The sequence below is a fragment of the Ascidia mentula genome, chromosome 9 (genome assembly GCF_947561715.1).
Source record: "Ascidia mentula chromosome 9, kaAscMent1.1, whole genome shotgun sequence".
Taxonomy (NCBI): Eukaryota; Metazoa; Chordata; class Ascidiacea; order Phlebobranchia; family Ascidiidae; genus Ascidia; species Ascidia mentula.
This window is the reverse complement of record NC_138574.1, coordinates 13,701,655-13,727,361: the sequence shown is the minus strand read 5'-3', so window position 1 is coordinate 13,727,361 and position 25,707 is coordinate 13,701,655. Positions and strand designations below refer to the sequence as shown.

The 25,707-nt window shown below is 36.7% G+C and overlaps 3 protein-coding genes across 4 annotated transcripts; all 3 read right to left on the bottom strand.

The window, feature by feature from the left end:
* Positions 1 to 296: 296 nt before the first annotated feature.
* LOC145914245 (pancreatic secretory granule membrane major glycoprotein GP2-like) lies at positions 297 to 4,610 on the bottom strand. The gene is made up of 8 exons (XM_083002046.1): positions 4,478 to 4,610; positions 4,144 to 4,319; positions 3,704 to 3,875; positions 3,553 to 3,620; positions 2,320 to 2,506; positions 2,147 to 2,248; positions 1,705 to 1,807; positions 297 to 984 (listed from the first exon to the last, which is right to left on the bottom strand). The coding sequence occupies exons 2-8, from the start codon at positions 4,245 to 4,247 to the stop codon at positions 842 to 844; spliced, it is 879 nt and encodes a 292-aa protein (XP_082858172.1). The 5' UTR covers positions 4,248 to 4,319; positions 4,478 to 4,610; the 3' UTR covers positions 297 to 841.
* On the bottom strand, positions 4,478 to 9,948 carry LOC145914243 (flavin-containing monooxygenase 5-like). 2 transcript variants are annotated; one of them, XM_083002045.1, is made up of 13 exons: positions 9,808 to 9,948; positions 9,045 to 9,216; positions 8,752 to 8,835; positions 8,142 to 8,257; positions 7,895 to 8,037; positions 7,337 to 7,422; positions 6,725 to 6,851; positions 6,330 to 6,518; positions 5,979 to 6,129; positions 5,497 to 5,600; positions 5,329 to 5,425; positions 4,835 to 4,989; positions 4,478 to 4,643 (listed from the first exon to the last, which is right to left on the bottom strand). In XM_083002045.1, exons 1-13 carry the CDS (start codon positions 9,920 to 9,922, stop codon positions 4,623 to 4,625), a joined length of 1,560 nt encoding a protein of 519 aa, XP_082858171.1. In that variant the 5' UTR covers positions 9,923 to 9,948; the 3' UTR covers positions 4,478 to 4,622. The 2 variants fall into 2 exon arrangements, 1 of the variants encoding a protein (XP_082858171.1); XR_014403368.1 differs by lacking the exon at positions 4,478 to 4,643 and having other exon boundaries at positions 4,847 to 4,987; positions 5,260 to 5,425.
* A 1,982-nt stretch (positions 9,949 to 11,930) lies between these two features.
* LOC145914647 (uncharacterized) lies at positions 11,931 to 24,725 on the bottom strand. The gene is made up of 22 exons (XM_083002466.1): positions 24,604 to 24,725; positions 24,321 to 24,484; positions 23,590 to 23,746; positions 23,092 to 23,282; positions 22,014 to 22,164; positions 21,718 to 21,766; positions 21,389 to 21,554; positions 21,055 to 21,230; positions 20,615 to 20,786; positions 17,339 to 17,533; positions 16,607 to 16,763; positions 16,112 to 16,299; positions 15,065 to 15,215; positions 14,769 to 14,817; positions 14,441 to 14,606; positions 14,107 to 14,282; positions 13,686 to 13,857; positions 13,549 to 13,613; positions 13,176 to 13,362; positions 12,909 to 13,010; positions 12,600 to 12,702; positions 11,931 to 12,394 (listed from the first exon to the last, which is right to left on the bottom strand). Exons 1-22 carry the CDS (start codon positions 24,662 to 24,664, stop codon positions 12,222 to 12,224), a joined length of 3,171 nt encoding a protein of 1,056 aa, XP_082858592.1. The 5' UTR covers positions 24,665 to 24,725; the 3' UTR covers positions 11,931 to 12,221.
* Between the last annotated feature and the right edge of the window lie 982 nt (positions 24,726 to 25,707).

Sequence of the window (25,707 nt, the reverse complement as noted above, 5' to 3'; positions counted from 1 at the left end):
TTTGCAAAATTTGATGTCAATTGTTAAATTGTTCTCCTTCTGTTTCTTGTCACATTGTGTGGTTGACGAACACCAAACAACTACAAAACCTGTTTACAGACAAGTTATACTCTATAATCAAAAGTAGTGGCGGCTACAGAGTGGAAAAATAAAACTCCAGGCCATTACCAAAGAAGGCAAAATCATAGACCATGCAGAGTTAAGGTTAATGCTAACAATGATTGCCAAACTCTGTGTTTGATTTCCACTGCAGCTAAAAATAATCCCAGTACAGTATGGATGAATATGTTGCTGCATTTTTTATTTCGTTTTTATAGCTTACATGATATGCACGGAAATTTTTGTTAGTTATAAATGGAAGGTTTAGTTATAAATGATAGTTATAAGTGGAGTCGCATAATTCAGTTCGCTTTAAGTATTCCGACATTATTTCCGCATTCACGATCAATATTTGCACCTTTATGTCCGTAACCAGAACAAATTAAGTTTACAGTGGATTTCAATCTGAGGTCGGCAAACATTTCCCACCAATTATTCCATTCCCTCCAGTTTAATGTTGTTTCTATGCGAATTAAGAGCATTGTAAACAGGTTTCTTAATTTTGAACTGTAACCTAACTTAGCACTGGGCGAGCCAGCCTACTATAATTTGTAAAGTGGCTGCGGGCTGGTTGATTTTGCTGGGCTGGCCGGATGTTGTCGCGGACTGTAGGTTGCCGATCCCAGATTGAAATCAACAAAAGGGTTACGGGTATTTTTATGTACAAATAGGACTACTGTGACTTTGTTAAAGCAAATATGCAAACATGCAGTTAGTATTTTTGGATGTTATAGTGAGCATATTATTCGTTCTTGTTGAAACGACGTTTCAAATATCTAACGGTGAATCCCAACACAACAATGAGAAGAAGAACGATGAATCCAACTGCAATGTAAACACCTTCCAAACTCTGGAAACCTTCGCTTTGCAACGCTTCTTCTACATCTGCATGTAAAGTTAAATGTGTTTTGTATTATAAGAATTTACTCCGCACTGGCGACATTGTTATGCTCGCCGTGGTGAAAATAACAACAACACAAATAAATTGTAGGATACAGATCCTTAATTGCCGTGTACGTTTTGTATGCGTGCAATTCTACAACCTTTTATTCCAATTTGCAGTTGGTGAACAGTTTTACAGCAAACAGATGAATAAACTAGAACAGACACGATTCAAAACTAAATGCCTGCACGGCTCCACCTTATTCAAATAGAATAAACTTATCACAGCCAAGAAGGCATTAAAACAGCGTAAGATTAACCAGATTACAATGGATGAACACTTTCACAACATTACAAGCTCGCACAACCCAAACATGAGACAAGTTTTCACGCATGAATGCACCAAGCAAACTCACAGAAATCATAGTCAGTTCTGTTCTTAAATAAATTGAGGCGTTGTTTTGAAAAATGTTGCAAATAATATTATGGAGTGCAAAATCGTCTCCGCGATACAAGCGCGTATGTCAATAGTGAAAAGTGTCTTTCATTTTCGTCATAGCTATCTGGTTTCATGAAAAAAAAACTGATATAAGCCAGTGGGGGATTATGTTACCATGGTAACCCAAGAGTATTATTATAATGACTCAAGGACGCATCTTTTGTGAAACAACAAACAATTTCAAAGTTACTATACGACTCGATTTAACAGTGCAGCATAATTACCAATGCATGTTTTCTTGTTTTTGCCAAGATAGCGACCTTCGAAGCAAAAGCAATGGACTTTCCCGTTCATGACGTTGCAAAAATCTGAGCATTCCCCATTGTTCTGAACAAAACAAATACGTTTTTAAGAAGGAAACGAGATATAGAGTCAGATATCTGTCATTAAACATAACAAGGGTGGAATAAGGACCACTTAGCAGTATGTAAACGTTTAAATCAGACCTTCTCAATATTATTCGTGGGTGACGCACTTGGAAATATTCGTCGCATTTGCGAAAAAACAACGATAAATTGATCAAAACGACAACGAGTGATTTCTATGTTCATAATTTTCAGTTGCAGAACGTTGACTGTTTGTTTTCATCATTTCTTTTCAGGGCGCAGCAAAGTTTGAAAACCACTGGTTCAAATCGTTAAATTCTTGTAAAAAAGAATTTTCTACCTTTTCACACAAGTCTTGGGTGGAAACATGGAAAGGCCCAACAGAGATAACTTCATTTAAGCTTTCTTGCGTGGATCTCCGTTCACGTTTTTTTGTGCAATTCTAAACAACAATTTTATCGGGACTTCACCTAATGTCATTTAATACTGGGAGAAGCTATTTTCAAATCTTACCGGTTTTTGACAATCATTATTAATATTGTCACAGAGTTGCAAGTAGCAGTGAGCGTACAGGGAATGTTGGTTTACATCCTTATTCACCCACACGAATGAGCGAAATTTAAAGGTTGCGAAAGTCGGCTGGTAATTCCTCATTATCACGATTGCATCTTCCGCCTCTGCCTCGCGCACAACTTTGCAACTAAACGTAAGGAAACAAACTGAAATTTAAATACTTTTACTGAAAGCCAAAACTTTCGGGAAGAAATTCGTGCATTGGTCACAACTATTAATTATTCACTGGGCACATATAAAGTATCCGGGGCAAAAGGCGACATTTTCTGAACTAGAGTCCAGACCACGAGTCAATAAATGACGTCATCCATCAATCAGATAAGTTCCAGTTGGAAAAGGGTAGATTTGTCTGGTGTTCAAGGTAAGAAAAAATATAAACAGGAGACTGCAAGTGTCTCACCTGTCAATCTCGTAAGTTTGGGCAAATTTGCAAAAAAAACTTTGATTTGGTTGATGCGGTCAAGCTTGGCTGGATCAGCCATTTTTTCCTGACAAGCCGAAGCAAGATGTGAAAAATGAAGCTCCCGGTGAGGTTTGAACTCACGAACCTGGGTTAACCAGGCCCAACGCTCTACCAACTGAGCTATGGGTGAGATAGCTCAGTGGCTTCAAGGTGTCTATTGTGGCCAAGGTACACTGGTGCGTAAGCAAACAACTTGCCTGGCAACCTTCACATATACGTAAGGGATCTTTACCATGGCATCAGATAACGCAGTAATATTTCATGCAATGTCGTGATTGCGATCATGAGGTTTGCAGGCTTGGCAGCCCAGACATCGCTGCCTAGCCCATACCTCACGATAGCGATACGTTAGATGTGATCGCCTAGCAAGGACCTGCGCAGTGGGGCGATCCTGCCAGTCATGCCATTGCATAAAATATTACTGTTGATTTGGTTGAAATATTAATGTAGGCTTTGTAATCGAGATTCGGTGTGTGAAAATAGTGCATTACTAATAATTTGTTTTTGCTTTTGATGTGAGTTTGAACAATATAAGCAAGCGCGAATTAATGGTTTTCAGCTTGGGTTTGTCTTACAGTTCCAGGGTGATTCCCACCTTTTGATTTTATGTAAAGTTTTTGCAATATGCCATATACCTAATGTAGTGCACTAGGTAAAATATACCTTGTAAAAACTTTCCATGCTTTACAGAAAAGTTCAAGAAATCGTACCTTTCTGTAATGAGACTGTAGCCTTCACTTTTAACACCGCTGCTGTTTGTGACCCAGCAACTTTTTATCTGCAATTTGGCTAAATAGTTCGGAAATAATCAATGCAGATATTTTTCAACTAAAGAAAATGTGATGAAATGCGATAAATTACCTGGAGATCTAACTCTTTGTGAGCTGATATATTCAGCTTTCCGTAGACGTATTCGGGAACACTGACGATCGATTCTGATGTAAGAGGTGTTTGCATTTGCTCGTCACCAAATAACCCAAAGCTAATCGTGAAGTTTCCAAGTGCACGTCGTGAAGCGACAAAGCTTTCCTTTCTGCACAGAGAGTTGTAATGTTAAGTTTCATTGAAATAAAAAGTGGAAACAGAGAATAAGAGGAAGGGTTCACATTTAAAAGACCCGAGGACCGTGTAACATTTTGTTGGGCTCCTTTTCTAGCTGTGTAATTTTCATCCCATCTAAAATAGAGGCTGACTCGGTCGTAAACAACACAAGGTCACAGCAATGTCAAATGTGATTTCTGTGGCCGCTTGCTGGTGTTATGTAGAAGTAGGGGTTGGAGAGTAAAAACCCACTCACTTACACTAATTTGGTTAAAACAGATCCAGCGTCCACTTTAATATTTCTGTTCAATATTTCCGACTCGTTGTAGTCACAAGATATCTCCCAGTAAGGTCGGTAGGACATCCTACTCACTGCTTGGCTGTTGTACTTGAAGTTGCGAACTTTGTAAACCAATCTGAACGTGCCACTTGTTTTCTAAGAGACAAACATCAATTCTACAATTTTCCATAATTAATTCGCTATGTGTTAACGAAAATCTGTCACGAATAAAGTTTCTAAAGGGGAAGTTTATGGCAATTTTGTTGAACATAACCTGGGTGGGCAAAACCTGTTAGGAAAATCTAAACAGACACCTTTTTAGTTGGAGAACATTCGTTGAGATCGAAATGAAAAACTGGATTATTTGCTGGAGCTTTGCAACTCTCCGGAAGAGAATTAAGGTTGGTGGTCGTTTGATTAGAAATATACAAAATATCTTCTCCGCTTGCTAGAAGTAAGTTAAATCCATAAGAACTGACTCTAAAAACGCAACAGAATGTTGTTAACTAATACATTGATAAAGTGTTACACTGTGAGTGTGTACTTTGGCGTAGGGAAAAAGAAATTTGTACCCGTGTTGTGGCAAATTAATAATTTTATTTTATTTAATTAATTAATTATTGCAATTATTTATTTAATAATAATTAATTAAAAATTAATGCAATTTGCACTAGTTTGCCAGGCTTTCTGGTAGCCACACTAGGTCTTGTTTTAAGTGGATGAAGAACCCTTTCCTGCTGTGTCATAATCATTTTTCGAGCCTGGGACCATTTTCCTGGGCCTTCCAGTCTAAATTGGTATGGTGTACATGGCCCAAATATCACCTGCAGAAAGTACAACAAATATTACTACACATAGAATACAAATTTGATGTGAATACTGAATGTTTTCAAAACCTAGACATTGGAATGATTTCAAAACCTAGACATTAAACAGTCTAACACTATATGGTATTGTTTATGTCACAATTCTAAACCATCAACAACCGAGAAGAATCAGAAATGTAACAATACGCACTATAGCTGTCGCTGTTAACCAGTGTCACTCAAACATCAAGTGAAAAAAAAGGACTGCTCAAAAATTACTGATGTTATACCCAATGTTGCAACTGTAGAGTTTTGGAATCCATTGCTCTATTAAAAGCAAGAAGTTCTTCAATTTTGTTTCTTTGCGAGAGTTGGATCAGTGAACGCCAACCTCAAAAGATTTGGCTTGACACCAATTTCCACAGCTAAGTCATCCATGTATTTTACATAATCCACCTGAAAAACATTACTAATTTTTTAAACAATTGTCCACACTGTGTACTTAAATTAAAAACGCGTCGTAATACTTGGACAGTATGCCGTTGTGTTGAATAATATCTCTTTTTCATAACTTCTGCAGTTCTAATTAAGTGAGCATTCATTTCTGCCTTGGTTGGAAGTTTTGCAAGTCCTGCAATGTAACCGATAACAGGTTTACAAATGACTGGCATACATAAATCACAACTGATAAAATGCTCTTAAAACAAATTTCGGTTTATGAAAATTCTTTCAACAAATTACAAAAAAGCAGTTTACAGAATCAGAGAAGGAGTCATCAATCGAGGTGAATTTGTTTTGCAACAGGGGGGAATTTTGTTAAAAATGCAATTGCACAAATTCATTACTTGGAGTTAAAAAGTTCACAAACTAAATTTCTAAAGGGGTGATTTTGGCTTTAAAGATTGATTAAAAGGGGTGCATGAAATTAAGAACCACTGTATTAGGGGATTCAAGAGCAGTTGATTACAAACTGTGTGCAAAACTACATTGCCTTTAATATCAAGTATACCTTTGAACACTCTTGTAATCCATCGGCACTGAAGTTCTGATATGGGATTGATGGCACCCATTGGCTGGATACCACCAATAATTGCGAGAGTACCCTTTTCTACATTTGGAGGCCACATAAACTTGTACAAAGGAGCCTGGTTCTTCTTAACCTACAATACATGATATCCTAAGCTTACAAATTAATTTTACGTACAGTCTCCACACAACTAATTTCTATTAATCGAGTTACATGCATTGACGGCAAACAGTTTCAACAAGAAGCAGATTGCAATAGTTGGTAAATGTACGTATGTATATACATGCCTAATTTATTTGTCAATGATCAAATTTTAAGGTTATTTAGACTTACATTAACAATAGACTCATCAAGAAATGGATAGGAAAAGTTGTAACCAGTGGCGAAAATCACATAATCTATTTCCTGGAATTCGCCGTCCTCAAAATAAACTCCATTTTCAGTGAAGTTTCGAATGTTTCCTTTGATGATCAAAGTTCCACTTAAAATTCGATTTGGGATGTCGTCATTGACCATGGGGTGCTTTTAAACAAAAAACATTGTACTTTTTGTCATTTTGGCAATCATTCTTCAAAAATATTACTTTGAATGATAAATACGTTTTCATTTATGTAAAATGTTTAGACAAAACAATTTCAGCACAAAATTTTACTTTTACACACTAGATAGGTTCTATTTTGTTCACAAAAACTACATCTGTACTAAAGTGGACAATAAAAATATTTTACCTGACCAAACACTCTGTGTTTTGGTCGAAGTCCATATAACTCATGATCAAACCTTTTGTTAAGCAACCATTCACCAACACCATTTGTGACAGATGCTGGTAATTTGTCCAACATGAATTGGGTCAACCTAATGCAAATTACAAGTAGAAAATTAGGCATTTTGGCGCTGGTTGTTTGACTGGCAAGATCGTCTACAATAGTTACACCAAGATGTACTAATAGGTCGAAACAGTGGCCATCTTTCTGCAGCTAACATAATTAAAATTTCCAGAAAAAGTGTTACAGTAGACACAAAATCACAATACAATGCTCTATAATGCAAGCATAACAAAATCTTGAGGAAGAGCTCTGACCTATTGTGAATAAGCAGTCCTTATACATTAAAAATTTGGATGGCAAAACAAACTTTATTTTAGTGAGAAAACACGTATAATTTTGGAGCCCACACAAGCATTAACATTCCTAGTTTGGATGCCATTCCACAAAAGTGCATGCATACATTATGTTAACAAGTCAGTTCACTCGGAGAATGTCCTACAATACAACAATCCATCTGTCGGTAATAATAATCTCCCACAATTAACAAGCCAAATTAACTTGTATCGTACTGACCTGTTAACTTTCACAATGTCAAGTGGAAGGCCATTGTCATTCACTCTGTTTAGAACCCACGAACCACTGCGAGTACTTAAATATACCTAGAAAACAAAAATCTGAATGTTAAACTTTAATATTTCCTCTGTTGATTTAAGAAAACTGATGATTTTTGGCTATGGGCAAAATATATATATTCTTACAACTAGGTGTCATGGGCGATATTGCAACGACCTAGGTTAATCCTCACTTGTTAGGATAAAATAATCATTGTGCAAGATGCATACAGATGACCACTGTTTCAACCAAAAAGGTCTCACCAGTGCAACTGGTGTGACTTTTAGGCGACTTTGCTGACCAAACGGCCAAGCAAAGACTTCCACTTTGTGGTGACTATACAATCACCGGCATCCGTTGGGCACCAAACTAGGTGCAACTCTACGGAGAAAACAAGGTGGAAACACTATGGCAAGTAAAGCTCAACCAATAGTGCTGTCAGGCCCTAAAGATTTGCATATCTTAAAATAATCATGCTTGAAAGTAAAACTATGCCCTAACATACAGATTTCTGCATACCTGGTTTGCTACTCTGCTCAGTTCAACAGAGATGTCTCCACCAGAATTTCCGATTCCAACCACTAAAACACGTTTTTTTTCAAACCCATCATGATTTCTATAATCATGGCTGTGGATGTATCCACCTTTAAATTTCTTGAAATCTGTTGAAAAGAAATTCATTTTTTTCACAACAAAAATGTGTACTATTAGTTTTATTTCTTGTTTTGTTGTGGTCGACATTAAATATTCCAAGACCATTAACTACCTTGAAAAGATTCCAAAGGAAAGTATGGCAGAGCATGATGTCCAACAGCAACAATAACACCATCAAATGTAGATTCAGACTCATGGTCAGTTTCTATATTTTTATGCTTAACACACCTGCAAAATAGCAGAACATTATTGTCATCAAGATGATGTCATCAAGTCAGTTATGAACAGTGCAATACAAACCAGAGTTGTTATATGTCTATATAAAGGTTATCATGCCTGAGTCAGGCAGCCTGACTTAACATTGCACACACACAAAATTAAGGAGCATCTTAGCTAATACGTGGCATGACATTCAAACAATGTTTTGCAACATATGTCTGAAACAACAACATATTTTTGCATTGTGATACAAGAACAATATACAAGGAAATGAAATGGCATGGGCACCGATAAAACCATAAAGGTTATCAAGTCAGGCGCTCATTACTAAACATCACTGTTGAAAACAACAACATATTTTTGCATTATGGTATATACAATTTTTTCATTAAACATTTACTGTTTTTGTTGATGACAAAAATCATGTATGAAGATGCAAAAGAGCCATAAAATCATGCAAATTCAAGTACATGGCTCGTCTCACCCATAGAAAACCAACTCACCATTTTCCAGTGGTTTCATAATCCTTTGCAAATTTGCAAGACAGGACTTTAGTTTGAAGTTGAATGTATTTTTCAAGACTAAACCTAAATTTTTTCATGTGTGTAATTGAAATGTTATAACAGAATACGAAAACATTACTGGCGTTGTGAAGTATTGGTACAATTCAGTTTGATATATCCTAGAAATTAAATCAATTTGTCTATGAAATTTGTCATCATATAAAAATATTTTTGAAAACATGGAAAATTTAACTTGAACGATTTTTTTTTACATTTCAAAAAGCTTTACTTACTCTTTTGCATACATTTGGAAGTATTCAATAATTTTAGTATTATGCATGAAGTTGGGAAAGTGTTTGGGAATCGGAAAGTCTGAAAAACACATCATCTCCTTGCTGGTGTTGATTATTGTTGATCTGTACACACATGCTCGATTTGATTTTTTCTCAACATATTTCCATAAACCTGTGAAGAAAATAATGTGCTTCTATTACATTTACAATTATTGCAATATCTGTGATAACGTGGTTTCCTAGCATCGCAACCTAGCTGAATCAGCAACTTTTTCTAAGATAATGTATATTCCAGTCCACCAACGTGTGGTGCAAAAAGGAAAGAAACATGGTGTACAAATAGATTATTTTTATTTTTCTCCGTATTCTGTTGGCCAGCCTCAAATATAATCCGGTAAAAGTTATCTGATGTAGCCCTCGGTTAGGCATTGTTTTATTATCTGCGACAGCAAATCACTTTGGTTCGCATATATAATAAAGCAACAAGCCTTGAATTGAAGTCAGCAGATTTTATTGTAAAAAATCGATTTCGCTTATGTAAGCATCGTCAGTTTCAGCAAAAATTACGTAGTAGTAGTAAAAAAAGCAATAAAATACGTGTACCCAAAAACCCCCTGTGACTGAGAGTCTTTTCTTGGATTAAAAATCTGCTTGTTCTGGATTATACTGATTGCAATCTTTCAGTCCAGCACAAGAGAATTTAATATATATAATAAGGTTGACTAATTTTTTAAATCATGTTGTTGTTTTTCATCATGTTTACCTCCAATATCGTTGGACATTTCAAAACATACTGGTTCCAAATCTTCGTCCAGACAGCATTTAATTGCTGTCAGTCCGCTTGCACCCCCACCAATGATACAAATTCGTTTTGACATTCTTTAACTTTAACTCATATCAAGCACATTCTGCGAAGAAAACCCAAAACTATTACAAGATCGTTGCCACACCAAATCCAGATGCATTACAACCACCTCAAAGGAAAACATGCCAAGGTAACCTTTGTGGTTTAAAACTGCAAAGTGATGTCGCTTTTCGACATTTGTTGCATGTTCATTGATTTGTAAACATTGCTACTATTTGCCAATCACGTGAACCACTCATGCGTGAAGGTTGTGCCTTCAACATAGAAATCCAATAACGAATCTGTTAAAAAACGAAAGCAGCAGTTCTCCAACTTTTGGTGCTGACCAATCCACTTTGATGACGTCAGAGTAGTCGTGGTCCCTTTGTTTTTTGGAATATTTTGAACCTGCTCAGATTTAAGTCTAGGATGCACGTCACAAAATTATGAGAAGTTTTTCCGTACTTGGGACATCGTTATGATTCAAACAATTGCAATTTTGAGATCAAAAATGCTGCCTTACCAACTCGAAATTTCAATTGACACTGGAAGGTTTACATGAGTGTAATCGTTGGGTACCAGCTCGCCGTTGTGAAATAACAGCAACAACGCCAATAAATTGTAGCGTTGAAAAATGTTGCAAATATTAATACAGTGCTATATCGTCTCCGCGATGTAAGTGTGAATGTCAAAAGTGAAAAGTGTCTTTCTTTTTGTCATATGGCTATCTGGTTCCATGAGAAAAAACTGGCATAAGTCTGTTAGGGATCGTGTTATCATGGCAACCAACTATAATCACTCAAGGACGCGTCTTTTTGAAACCACAAACAACTACATGACACAGTACGACTGGATTAAAATGTGCAGCATAATTACAAATGCATGTTTTTTAGATTTTGTCAAGGTAGCGACCTTCCACGTAATTTGTTTAGCATTCTACCACTGTGGTATGGGACACCTTTGTCCTTTATACAAATAACCAAGGTTGTTTTTGGGGTGAAGCTAAATATTTGTAACAACGTCTTTTTGTTCAAGACCAAATCTTAGAGAAACTCATGATTAGCGTTGGTGCAATATCCTGAATGAATTTATAAAAATATCACCTTTTTTCCTGATAAAACGGCAACATTAGTTGCTCCTGAGAAGCATTGCTTGACAGCATTTATTGAACTCCAAAACAAAATAAAGACGATGACAAATAGGAATTCCAACGAGAGTCAAAAACCTGTGTTAAGGTCTCACTTCTGAAGTAACCACTGACAAAACATCACTTGGATAATTATGAGGACAAATACTCAATAAAATTTAAGGCGCCAATCTACCTCTTTTTGTGTAAATTTTCTGTCTTGCGTGCCCGAGCCACGCTCAGCTTTCAGCTCAGATCTCACTTGGTCACCGATTCACTTCTGTTTGATTTCGTGTATAAAACTATACCAAAGTCACAGTAGTCTTACTTGCACAAATAAACACCCTTGTAACCGATTTTTTGTTGATTTAAATCTGGGGTGAGCAACCAACAGCCCACAGCCACATCCGGCCCGTCCAGCAAAATCATCCGGCTGCGACAATTCATCTTAACAACATAAACACTGAAGGGAGCGGAATTGTTAATGGAAATATAGCATGGTTTGTTAGGGCAGAGTTTGCGAGCAGGAATATGTCTTATATGAATCCTCTGTAAGCCCAAGTTGTTTTGTTTGACGACATAAAAATGCAAATATTGATTGTCAATACGCCTGATCTAAATCTTCCATTCATAACTAACAAAAATATCGTGTATGTTACGTAAGCTGTATAAACGAAAAAAGTATGGGATTATAATTAAATGCAGTGGTACTCGATCACACATAGCATGGCAATCATGTTAAGCATTATAATTCTGTTAATGATTTCCTGCTCACCAAGCTAAACTACAATAGAAACCGAAGCTTTCATATGCAATACGCATAATATAACTGCTTCTAACTTCCTCAGTTTAACATAAATCTTGTGTGTAAAAGTTTGTTGCTGCATTTTTTTATTTGTTATTTGAAACTGGCATAGCATATATTATACACAAACAAATACGGTGGGTTCGTTTCTGAGATGAGATTACAACTATTGTCACAAATTACATCGCAAAGGAGTGATTATCAATCCAACTTATTTTTTAACATAAATGCAAAATATGCAAAGTTTGTAAACATTTTACTTCCTAGAATATTCTTTCAAATCAAGAAAAGCAAGCAATTTGTTAGTTGTATGTACAATTAGGTTTAACTCGCAATCATTCAATAAAAGCTGTTGTGAACGATTGCTGTGCTGAGGTCCTAAACCTGGAGGCAATCAGTCAGTTACTTTCCACGCACAAGTACTCCCTGGGTAAACCCTCCATTACCGGAACGTGGTTTCAAACGCATTATTATCAACCCCACAACCACAACAAGTAAAATAACGATGGCTCCAACAGCAATGTAAAGGATTTCCATTCTCTGGAATCCTTTGCTTTCAAATGCTTGCTCCACTCCTACAATAAATTAAGAGCAAGTAGCATTATGATTTTCTGCAGTTCTTGTTTATTCACATCGTTATTGCGTTGAATCAAAGTTATTTGGTTGTTATCTAATATTCAACCATGCAACACTTCAGATGCGCAACAATATTTTCTTAATTCGCCCATTAACGCAACGACAATCTTATCTTTCATTAGCTTAAGTTTCCTCCACATTTACCCATGCACGTTTTCTTGTCCTCGTCAAGGACGTGACCTTCAAAACATGAACATTTCACGATTCCGTTTATGACGCTGCAAGAGTCCGTACAACCTCCATTTTCCTAAACAAGCATTAACTGTAAGCCGTATTCTAAGAGCAAGGATTCGGAAATGGTCGATTTGTGTGGTCAAATCGAAAAAGAGGTTCCCCGACCGTTCATAGTTTTGTATTTCAAGGTACAATGATAAACTTGCATGAGTCGCACGACTCAAGACTACTTATACGGTTTAGTCTCTCCAGTAAAGTTGTCGCACGGATAAAACTCGCCTTTTCACACAGATCCGGAACCGAAACATAGAAAGGTCCAACTGATATGACTTCCTTTAAACCCGGAACCACAGATCGACGTTTACGTCCACGTGAGCAATCCTGTGGGAAGAAAGCAAAACATGCATTGTTGTTATCTAAGCTAATATTTGTGGTCATGAACAATGCGATAAATAACAGGATATGGATATCTTACCGGTTGTACTAGGTATTTGCACTTGCAGAATTATTAATATATGATTTTCATTGAAAAATATATTATCTTACCGGTTGTGCACAGACGGTGTTGGTGTTGTCACATAATTGCACGTAGCAGTGAGCGTACAGGGATTGTTGGTTTTCAGACACGTTCATCCAAACGAATGAACGAAACTTGAAGGTGGCGTAGATCGGTTGATAATTTCTCGTCACCACAATCGTGTCTTCAGTTTCAGTTTCGTGCTCAACTTTGCAGCTAAAAAAGCAAAAATTAGCCCCCAACAACTTATTTTAAACGTTTTTTTTTTGCAAATTTGTAACCTTCATAGACTATAGATTTATGGTAATAAGTCTGCACAAAAACCCAAAACAAATCAGAAACAAACGAATGTTTGCAAACTAATGAAGAAGGATGGTTTAAATATTTGCTCGTGGTAATCACCTTTCTCTGATGAGTTCATATCTTTTATTTCCTCCAACGTCTCTTGTGATCCAACAACTTTTCAACTAAATTGAAAGATGAAGAAACAGAAACGCTATCAGCCATCGCCCACAAGAAACACTTGAATGATTACTCACCAATAAATCTATTTTTTTGTAGGCCGAAATATCCAGTTTTGCGTAGATATATTCTGGAACACTAACGATCGAATTAGATGTAAGTGGGTTTCGCATTTGCTCGTCACCAAACAACGCAAACCTGACCGTAATGTTGCCAACCGTACTGTATGAAGCGACAATGTTTTCTTTTCTGTTCAAAAAGTTTTGAGGTTAACTTAAACTCGTGGTTGTAAAAGTGTTATTTAAAACCCACTCCGTATAGGGTACCCAACAGATCGACGTTGACCGGAAAGGTACCACAAAGTGGAAATTAGTGTGCCCGCTAGTGCAAAAGCTAGCACAGTGCCACAGACAACAGCTGCACTGATACGACCTTACACGTCGAAACAGTGCGTGTACACACCATGTCTGCAGCTTTCCAAAACGCACCCATACTTACGCTAATTTGGTTAAAACAGAACCAGCGTCCACTTTAATATTTCTGTTCAATATTTTCGACTCGTTGTAGTCACAAGATATCTCCCAGTAAGGTCGGTAGGACATCCTACTTACTACTTGGCTGTTGTACTTGAAGTTGCGAACTTTGTAAACCAATCTGAACATGTCGCTTGTTTTCTAAGAGAGAAACATCAATTCTACAATTTTCCACAATTAATTCGCTATGTGTTAACGAAAATCTGTCAAGAAGAAAGTTTCTAAAGGGGAAGTTTATGGCAATTTTGTTGAACATAACCTGGGTTGGCAAAATCTGTTAAGAAAATCTAAACAGACACCTTTTTTGTTGGAGAACATTCGTTGAGATCGAAATGAAAAACTGGATTATTTGCTGGAGCTTTGCAACTCTCCGGAAGAGAATTAAGGTTGGTGGTCGTTTGATTAGAAATATACAAAATATCTTCTCCGCTTGCTAGAAGTAAGTTTAATCCATGAGAACTGACGCTAAAAAAGCAAATAGAATGTTGATACCCATAATAATGTTACAATGTTACACTGTAAGTGTTTACTTTTTTTGACAGAAATTTGTACCCGTGTTGTGGCAAATAAATAATTTAATTTTATTTACTTGTTTTTTTTGCAGCAAATTTTTACATAAATACCAACCTTAGCTTGACGGAGTCGGTGCATTCTATTCCATCAAACAACTTGCAGTCTGCGTAAAGTGGTCCCAATTAGAAAGAGATAATTTTTTGAAGAGTAGTTTGGCGTAACTTTTTATTTTTGCATGTGAGTTAAGTCTTTAGTTTATCTACTATTACCTATTCTATCAGCGGGATTAAGATCAAGCAGTTTGTTTAGTTTGTGTGTTTATGTTTGTTGTAGTAACAAGCTTAAAATTTTTCGTTTTCCATGGTTTAAAATATTGCGGTAATTTGTTGACAAACAGTTATGTATTAAACCTGAATCGATGTGAATGGTTGGAGAAGGTGATGAACCAGTATAAGTGATTATTTGAACGTTGACTCTTCGGGCTTGAACCGTTGTGACTATTTCATCTCTTTGAGTGGAATTTATTCTGATTCCTGGATGGGAAGGATCGTCTGATAAAATCTAAAGGAAATTTCTTCTTTAAAAGGTCGCTATAATACTTCCTAAAGAAAGCAAAACACAAAAGTTTCGTGATTTGGATTACTCTACTTCGCTCTGAACGACTTTTTACACGAATAACTTTCCCTTAAATAACCATGTTTACTTTTTTTAAACTATTGTTGTAATTTTTTGCATTCATTATTCTTTGCTGTATTTTTTTTCAAGAAAGTAATTTCATGTTTAGTCCGAATCCAAATACTTTGAAAAGTCATGATACAGCCTGATGTGCGAATTCAAATGCAAGTTTAACATAACCAGACATTAGGTAATGTTGAAAGCTATTGAGTTTTTAAGTCACAACTTGTGGTAATTTTCATGCGAACTTCGCTTTAAACGACTTGTGCGATGTATTATATATTTCCTTAAATAGGCAAAGCCTTTCTTTGGTCCACATTATTTTAGAATTCAGCATATGTTGAAAGAGTCGTTGTATTTATTTTAGTTATTCTTTAATTGCGATGAAAGGACACGTGAAACTTATCGGCAGGTTTAATTTACACTTTATTGTTACTTAGGTTGAACTTCGCTGTAACGAAATGGAATTAATTATCTGATAAACATTACATTTGTAACCCATCACATTTTAGTGCGTATGCCTCCTACCCTTTGCGTGCTCCTACATATGGAAACAACTTTGCATCTAAGCCCGTGACTTGAAATCCTCTATATTTTCCTCAACCACTGCCGTGGTAATCTTTGTATTCATTATTATTTATTTATTTGCTTGAGAAAGTGCAATTAATTGTCAAAATACAGCCTGCAGTCTGAATTTGAATGCAACGTTGACATTATCAGGCAATTTCAATGATTTAGGAGTTTTATATTAAAATTCGTTGAAACTATTCGTATGAACTTACGAATATGTTGTTCACGGAAGCAGTTAGTCCTGACGACACGGTAACTGTAAAGTTGCACCTCACTGGAGTTGACATCGTGTAATTACAAGCAAGCTTTCCCAATAACTTTCCATTACTTGTCGGGAGAACGAGAGTTGTTGGAAGATCTTCCACGTCCAACTCCAAGTTGCACGAGGCTTCCTCGGTGACTAAACAACATATAGTGACGTTCGTCGTCAATCAGCAGCAATTCTTGGCGTGTTTTCAAATAGGTTTCACAATGCACGGTGGAAAAACCCTGTGCGGTAGCTTTATTAACAGTTAAATTACAAAGTCAGTGTAAACCATGCAAGCTAAGTATACGTCGACAGAGAAAATCTGCTTGAAATATCACTCAACTTGATAAACTAAAATCGCCTAATTGTCAAACAAAAATGTTTGTTTCGTCATATCGAGTGATTTTAGTTCATCAGTAACATTACATTTACACAGAAATCAGTAGATAGAGTAATTTACCTTTTATAAAAGCAAAGGCAGGATAGTTGGTAATGGCTCGTAACGTGGGGCAACTCAAATACAAGGAACCGGTATTTGATTTCACAATTCCTGTCGCACTTCCATTACCAACGAAAGTCCCCAGCAAGACTCCGTTTTTGTTGCTTCCTTGGTAAACCTATCACATAATTAAATGAACACAGAAACATATCGAACAAAAAAAAGTTCGCGTGAAGCGGAACATCTTGAGAAACGTTCGACTTGTGACTCGCCAGCAAATTCTTGATCCCTTTAAGAAGAAAATTGAAAAGTAATTATTGCAAATTGGATTTTGTTTCTCGTTGTATTGAATTTATTTTTCAGTTAAGTGCTTTCAATGATTAGTTGAATGTTTGCAATCAGAGTAATGGAGCACAAAAATCATTATTGTTACAAATGAATCAAAAGCTTTACTGGTATCGCGGCCTTGCTGGATCAGCCATTTTCCCAACAAATCGGAGCGAGATCTGAAAATCAAGCTTCCGGTGAGGTTTGAACTCACGACCCTGGGCTAACCAGACCCAACGCTCTACCAACTGAGCTACAGAAGCTCGGTGGTTTCACGGGGTATATTGTGGTCAAGGTACACTGATACGCAATAGCACAACTTGTCATTCGACCTCCACATATGCGTAGAGGATTTGCATCACCGTAATCAGTGTTGACAACGCAAAATTGTCAATGTTGTCAACAAAAGAAGTAAGACATTTTTACCGAACAAGTATTGTTGCCGAGTGTGTAGTAATACAAGTGTATTGCAGCAGTTCCAGAACTTCCAGTACTGTAAGCCCTTGTAAAACTTGAACTTTCACATGAGGAGGGAATTTGAAAATACTTTCTGGTTCCACTATAAGCCGAAGGTCGACACGTGGACGATCCTCCACCTGAACAAAATATAACGAACGAAGTCTGTGAATGTTCACAAAATATTATTTCAGTGAAGTTGGATTCATCCAACGAACACAAATCATGTCAGTGCATTACTCGGTATCTATGTAGTCACCTGGCAAAACTTGAAGCCACATACAGAGTAAAAGGACGATTTGCATCTTGGGGTTTCGCATTTCTTCAAAAGAGTCTTTCGTTAAAAGCAGGAGAAACACAACTTGATGTTTTACAATTAGTTTTATTTATAGCGGTGACAGGATGGAATTGGCCGATCTGTAAAAAATTTCAATTCATGCCGGGACAAAGTGAAGTTTACAAAACAATAAAATTTCTGTTCCAAAAAGTGCGACTATACACATAGCCGACACATTCTAAACCAGAGACTTGTCGGCATTGCAATTGGTGATTATAAAAAATATTTTATGCGCAATCTTATGGTGCAAACAGACAACAAACACACAAATCCGATTTAAATATCTTTTTAATATTTCCTATGAAACAAAATATATTTCCACGCATTTAGGGATTAAAATATGCGAACATTTTTACTGAACAACTTATGGTTGTGCATTGGCCAATTTAAAAACATCTGTGTTGTTTTTTTTTTTGAATTTTTATGGCCAACCTGTAACCAAACTTCGCCTTGCCCCTGCATCACTTACTTTATTGACTCAATTACAAATCTCGCTTTGGTGTAAACACGCAACGTTATGGCGCAAGAGAGCAGTGTTCGTTACGTTGTCCTTGGCAACGACGCGTTGATATTTTAGTGCTCTTTTTTACCAAATATCGTGTTCCGAAGGCTAAAGTTATCTTGTTTTAATTTGCAGATCAAACCGACAAATTGATCTATGTTGTTGAACCACTTCATTGTAGCAACAATTTTGCTTCGAATTAAACTGAACAAACCGATTTAAACTTGGTCTTTTCTGCAAACAAATATCTGCTTTCTGCGCCTCACAATCTACTATCAACCTTCATCCTTCATCCTTGCCAAGAAATGTTAACATGCAGCTCATATATATGCGAATAACACATAAAGTTTTAGACATTGCTTTGTTGCAAAACAGCTTTTATGCAACCACGGCCTGCAGCTTCAAATAGCTTCTGAAGTGAGCTGAAAAACTCAGACACACAGAACTTGGCGTCATAGCCACAAAAATGTAGAAAAACAAGTTTCAAGTCAGACCGCATTTCTTAGTCATTGCTAGGCTTCTTGCAGCTTTTGCAGGACTTAATTTTAACTTAAACTATTTGAAAACGCTAAATACTCATTCCATGGAAAAACTGTAAGGTTTATTTTGGGGTTTGGACCTTGGCCAAAGGATTAAAAATTATTTCCGTTGTAAAATAGTGGTTGAAGATTTGCTGGGTATCTAAATTTACGCATTTGCATAAGTATTCAGCTGCTGAATTTAAAAAAAAAACAGTTTGTTATTTTTTCTTAATTAATGAAACCTTTATTGGAGTTGTGACGTCATTACACAGACCAACAACGATGGGAAATTCTTGTTGAGTTTGCAGCAATTCAACCTCGTAAACACAGACACAACATCGCCTGAAGAGTAGCCTCAAGCAATTAAGCTTTTCCGCAGCCTCGTTTCTAGAATACATCGACGCTAACGCAGCTTTTCAATGATTTGCAAAATTTGATGTCAACTTTTAAATTGTTTTCGTTCTGTTTCTTGTCGAAAAAGTTCTTCCCCGTTTGTTGTTCGGAAATTTATGCATAAAGGCAACGGTTTTAAAGCTTGTAATATTGATATATAGAGTGCGAAATTATTAATAAACACATTGTGTGGTTGACGAACACCAAACAACTGCAAAACCTCTTTACAGGCAAGTTATACTCCGTAATCTACTAATAGTACCAGATACAGAGTGGAAAAATAAAACTCCAGGCAATTACCAAAGAAGGCTAAATCATAGACCATGCAGAGTTAACGTTAATGCTAACAATTATTGCCATATACTCTGTGTTTGATTTCCACTGCAGCTAAAAATAATCCCAGTACAGTATGGATGAATATGTTGCTGCATTTTTTATTTCGTTTTTATAGCTTACATGATATGCACGGAAATTTTTGTTAGTTTGCGAAAGTCGGCTGGTAATTCCTCATTATCACGATTGCATCTTCCGCCTCTGCCTCGCGCACAACTTTGCAACTAAACGTAAGGAAACAAACTGAAATTTAAATACTTTTACTGAAAGCCAAAATGTGGTGCCAAAATGCGGTGAAGCTTGGCTGGATCAGCCATTTTTTCCTGACATGACGAAGCAAGATGTGAAAAATGAAGCTCCCGGTGAGGTTTGAACCCACGAACCTGGGTTAACCAGGCCCAACGCTCTACCAACTGAGCTATGGGTGAGCTAGCTCAGTGGTTTCAAGGGGTATATTGTGGCCAAGGTACACTGGTGCGTAAGCAAACAACTTGCCTGGCAACCTTCACATATACGTAAGGGATATTTACCACGGCATAAGATAACGCAGTACTATTTCATGCAATGTCGTGATTGCGATCATGAGGTTTGCAGGCTTGGCAGCCCAGACATCGCTGCCTAGCCCATACCTCATGATCGCGATACGTTAGATGTGATCGCCAAGCAAGGACCTGCGCAGTGGGGCGATCCTGCCAGTCATGCCATTGCATAAAATATTACTGTTGATTTGGTTGAAATATTAAAGTAGGATTTGTAATCGAGATTCGGTGTGTGAAATTAGTGCATTACTTATGATTTGTTTTTGCTTTTGATGTGAGTTTGAACAATATAAGCAAGCGCGAATTGATGGTTTTCAGCTTGGGTTTGTCTTACAGTTCCAGGGTGATTCCCAAACTTTTGATTTGATGTGAAGTTTTTGCAATATGCCATATATCTAATGTAGTGCACTAGGTAAAAGATACATTGCAAAAACTTTCCATGCTTTACAGAAAAGTTCAAGAAATCTTACCTTTCTGTAATGAGACTGTAGCCTTCACTTTTAACACCGCTGCTGTTTGTGACCCAGCAACTTTTTATCTGCAATTTGGCCAAATAGTTCGGAAATAATCAATGCAGATATTTTTCAACTAAAGAAAATGTGATGAAATGCGATAAATTACCTGGAGATCTAACTCTTTGTGAGCTGATAGGTTCAGCTTTCCGTAGACGTATTCGGGAACACTGATGATCGATTCTGATGTAAGAGGTGTTTGCATTTGCTCGTCACCAAACAACCCAAAGCTAATCGTGAAGTTTCCAAGTGCACTTTGTGAAGCGACAAAGCTTTCCTTTCTGCACAGAGAGTTGTAATGTTAAGTTTTATTGAAATAAAAAGTGGAAACAGAGAATTAGAGGAAGGGTTCACATTTAAAAGACCCGAGGACCTTGTAACTTTTTGTTGGACTCCTTTTCTAGCAGTATAATTTTCATCCCATTCAAAATAGAGGCTGACACAGTCGTAAACAACACAAGGCCACAGCAATGTCAAATGTGATTTCTGTGGCCGCTTGCTGGCGTTATGTAGAAGTAGGGGTTGGAGAGTAAAAACCCACTCACTTACACTAATTTGGTTAAAACAGATCCAGCGTCCACTTTAATATTTCTGTTCAACATTTCTGACTCGTTGTAGTCACAAAATATCTCCCAGTAAGGTCGGTAGGACATCCTACTCACTGCTTGGCTGTTGTACTTGAAGTTGCGAACTTTGTAAACCAATCTGAACATGCCACTTGTTTTCTAAGAGACAAACATCAATTCTACAATTTTCCATAATTAATTCGCTATGTGTTAACGAAAATCTGTCACGAATAAAGTTTCTAAAGGGGAAGTTTATGACAATTTTGTTGAACATAACCTGGGTGGGCAAAACCTATGAGGAAAATCTAAACAGACACCTCTTTAGTTGGAGAACATTCGTTGAGATCGAAATGAAAAACTGGATTATTTGCTGGAGCTTTGCAACTCTCCGGAAGAGAATTAAGGTTGGTGGTCGTTTGATTAGAAATATACAAAATATCTTCTCCGCTTGCTAGAAGTAATTTTAATCCATGAGAACTGACGCTAAAAAAGCAAATAGAATGTTGATACCCATAATAATGTTACAATGTTCCACTGTAAGTGTTTACTTTTTTTGACAGAAATTTGTACCCGCTTTGTGGCAAATAAATAATTTTATTTTATTTACTTTGTTTTTTTTGCAGCAAATTTTTACATAAATACCTACTTTAGCTTGACGGAGTCGGTGCATTCTATTCCATCAAACAACTTGCAGTCTGCGTAAAGTGGTCTCAATTAGAAAGAGATAATTTTTTGAAGAGTAGTTTGGCGTAACTTTCTATTTTTGCATGTGAGTTAAGTCTTTAGTTTATCTACTATTACCTATTCTATGAGCGGGATTAAGATCAAGCAGTTTGTTTAGTTTGTGTGTTTATGTTTGTTGTAGTAACAAGCTTAAAATTTTTCGTTTTCCATGGTTTAAAATATTGCGGTAATTTGTTGACAAACAGTTATGTATTAAACCTGAATCGATGTGAATGGTTGGAGAAGGTGATGAAGCAGATAAAGTAAATATTTGAACGTTGACTCTTCGGGCTTGAACCGTTGTGACTATTTCATCTGTTTGAGAGCGACTTATTCTAATTCCTGGATGGGAAGGATCGTCTGATAAAATCTAAAGGAAATTTCTTCTTTAAACGGTCGCTATAATACTTCCTAAAGAAAGCAAAACACAAACGTTTCGTGATTTAAATTACTCTACTTCGCTCTGAACGACTTTTTACACGATTAATTTTCCCTTAAATAATCATGTTTACTGTTTTTGCGCTTTTGTTGTAATTTTTTGCATTCATTATTCTTTGCTGTATTTTTTTTCAAGAAAGTGATTTCATTTTTGGTCCAAATCCAAATACTTTGAAAAGTCAAGATACAACCTGATGTGCGAATTCAAATGCAAGTTTAACAAAATCAGACATTAGAAAATGTTAAAAGCTATTGAGTTTTTAAGTCACAACTTGTGGTAATTTTCATGCGAACTTCGCTCTGAACAACTTCTGTGATGTAATAAATATTTTCCTAAATAGGCAATGCCTCTCTTTGGACCACATTATTTTACATTTCAGCATATGTTGAAAGAGTCGTTGTATTTATTTTAGTTATTCTTTAATTGCGATGAAAGGACACGTGAAACTTATCGGCAGGTTTAATTTACACATTATTGTTACTTAGGTTGAACTTCGCTGTAACGAAATGGAATTAATTATCTGATAAACATTACATTTGTAACCAATCACATTTTAGTGCGTATGTCTCCTACCCTTTGCGTGCTCCTACATATGGAAACTACTTTGCATCTAAGATCGTGTCTTGAAATCCTCAACGTTTGCCTCAACCACTGCCATTGTAATTTTTGTATTCATTATTATTTATTTATTTGCTTGAGAAAGTGCAATTGATTCTAGACCAAATCCAAATACATTGAAATGTCAAAACACTGCCTGCGGTGTGATTTTAAATGCAACATTGACATGATCAGGCAATTTCAATGCTAATTTAGGAGTTTTTGTGTCAAAATTCGTTGGAACTATTCATACGAACTTACGAATATGTTGTTTGCTGCGTTAGTCGCTAGTCCTGACGACACGGTAACTGTAAAGTTGCACCTCACTGGACTTGACACCGTGTAATTACAAGCAAGGCCTTGCAATAACTTTCCATTACTTGTCGGGAGAACGAGAGTTGTTGGAAGATCTTCCACGTTCAACTCCAAGTTGCACGAGGCTTCCTCGGTGACTAAACAACATATAGTGACGTTCGTCGTCAATCAGCAGCAATTCTTGGCGTGTTTTCAAATAGGTTTCACAATGCACGGTGGAAACACCCTGTGCGGTAGCTTTATTAACAGTTAAATTACAAAGTCAGTGTAAACCATGCAAGCTAAGTATACGCCGACAGAGAAAATCTGCTTGAAATATCACTCAATTTGATAAACTAAAACCGCCTAATTGTCAAACAAAAATGTTTGTTTCGTCATAACGAGTGATTTTAGTTCATCAGTAATATGAAATTTACACAGAAATCAGTGGATAGAGTAATTTACCTTTTATAAAAGCAAAGGCAGGATAGTTGGTAGTGGCTCGTAACGTGGGGCAACTCAAATACAAGGAACCGGTATTTGATTTCACAATTCCTGTCGCACTTCCATTACCAACGAAAGTCCCCAGCAAGACTCCGTTTTTGTTGCTTCCTTGGTAAACCTACGTCATAATTAAATGAACACAGAAACATATCAAACAAAAAAAAGTTCGCGTGAAGCGAAACATCTTGAGAAACGTTCGACTTGCGACTCGCCAGCAAATTCTTGATCCTTTTAAGAAGAAAATTGAAAAGTAATTATTGCAAATTGGATTTTGTTTCTCTTTGTATTGAATTTCTTTTCCATTTAAATGCTTTCAATGATTAGTTGAATGTTTGCAATCAGAGTAATGGAGCACAAAAATCATTATTGTTACAAAAGAATCAAAAGCTTCACTGGCATCGCGGCCTTGCTGGATCAGCCATTTTCCCAACAAATCCGAACGAGATCTGAAAATTAAGTTCCCAGTGAGGTTTGAACTCGCGACCCTGGGCTAACCAGGCCCAACGCTCTACCAACTAAACTTCAGGAGCTCAGTGGCTTCACGGGTATATGTGGTCAAGGTACACTGGTGCGCAAGCGCACAACTTGCCATGTGACCTCCACATATGCGTAGAGGATGTCGCACCACCTTAATCAGCGTTGAGAACGCAAAAGTGTCAATGTTGTCAACAAAAAAAGTAAGACATTTTTACCGAACAAACGTTGTTGCCGAGTGTGCGGTAAGACAAGTGTATTGCTGCAGTTCCCGCACTTCCAGTACTCAACGCCCTTATATAACTTTCACATGAGGTGGGGATATGGAAACTTATTATGGTTCCACTATAAGCCGAAGGTCGGCACGTGGACGATCCTCCACCTGCACAAAATATAACGAACGAAGTCTGTGAATGTTCATAAAATATTATTTCAGTGAAGTTGGGTTCATCCAACGCACACAAATTATGTCAGTGTATTACTCGGTATCTATGTAGTCACCTGGCAAAACTTGAAGGCACATACAGAGTAGAAGGACGATTTGCATCTTGGGGTTTCGCATTTCTTCAAAAAAGCCTTTCGTTTAAAGCAGGAGAAACACAACTTGATGTTTTACAATTAGTTTTATTTATAGCGGTGACAGGATGGAATTGGCCGATCTGTAAAACTTTCAATTCATGCCGGGACAAAGTGAAGTTTAACAAAACAATAAAATTTCTGTTTCAAAAAGTGCGACCATTAAACATAGCCGACACATTCTAAACCAGAGACTTGTCGGCAATGCAATTGGTGATTAAAAAAAAAATAATGATGCGCAATCTTATGGTGCAAACAGACAAAAAACACACAAATCCGATTTAAATATCTGTTTAATATTTCCTATGAAATAAAATATATTTCCATGCATTTAGGGATTAAAATATGCGAACATTTTTAACTGGTTGTCCTATGGTTGTGCATTGGCCAATGTAAAAACATCTGTGTTTGGTTTTTCTTAAATTTTTATGACCAACCTGTAACCAACCTTCGCCTTGCCCCTGCATCATTTACTTTATTGACTCAATTACAAATCTCGCTTTGGTGTAAACACGCAACTTTATGGCGCAAGAGAGCAGTATTCGTTACGTTGTCCTTGGCAACGACGCGTTGATAGTTTAGTGCTCATTTTTACCAAATATCTTGTTCCGAAAGCTGAAGATATTTTGTTTTAATTTGCAGATCAAACCGAAAAAATGATCTATGTTGTTGAACCACTTCATTGTAGCAACAATTTTGCTTTAAAATAAACAGAACATACCGATTTAAACTTCCTTTCTGCAAACAAATATCTGCTTTCTGCGCCTCACAATCTACTATCAACCTTCATCCTTGCCAAGAAATGTTAACATGCAGCTCATATCTATGCGAATAACACATAAAGTTTTAGACATTGCTTTTTTGCAAAACAGCTTTTATGCAACCACGACCTGCAGAGTCAAACAGCTTCTGAAGTGAGCTGAAAAACTCAGACACACAGAACTTTATTTGGCGTCACAGCCACAAAAATGTAGAAAAACAAGTTTCAAGTCAGACCGCATTTCTTAGTCATTGCTGGGATTCTTGCAG

Bases quoted from the DNA above. Each gene is read 5' to 3' on its own strand.
- LOC145914647 (XM_083002466.1), bottom strand. From the start codon at position 24,664: ATGCGAAACCCCAAGATGCAAATCGTCCTTCTACTCTGTATGTGCCTT. The intron at 15,216-16,111 runs GTAAGTTCATAC...AATTTCCTTTAG, and splicing joins CTTCCGTGAACAACATATTC to ATTTTATCAGACGATCCTTC. The intron at 13,614-13,685 runs GTGAGTAATCAT...CTTTCAATTTAG, and splicing joins ACAAAAAAATAGATTTATTG to TTGAAAAGTTGTTGGATCAC.
- LOC145914243 (XM_083002045.1), bottom strand. From the start codon at position 9,922: ATGTCAAAACGAATTTGTATCATTGGTGGGGGTGCAAGCGGACTGACA. The intron at 5,601-5,978 runs GTATACTTGATA...GTTACATTGCAG, and splicing joins GATTACAAGAGTGTTCAAAG to GACTTGCAAAACTTCCAACC. The intron at 4,990-5,328 runs AACAAAATTGAA...TGTACTTTCTGC, and splicing joins TGATCCAACTCTCGCAAAGA to AGGTGATATTTGGGCCATGT.
- LOC145914245 (XM_083002046.1), bottom strand. From the start codon at position 4,247: ATGTCCTACCGACCTTACTGGGAGATATCTTGTGACTACAACGAGTCG. The intron at 1,808-2,146 runs GTAGAAAATTCT...TGTTTTGTTCAG, and splicing joins CCCAAGACTTGTGTGAAAAG to AACAATGGGGAATGCTCAGA. The intron at 985-1,704 runs GTAATTATGCTG...CTTTACATGCAG, and splicing joins AAACAAGAAAACATGCATTG to ATGTAGAAGAAGCGTTGCAA.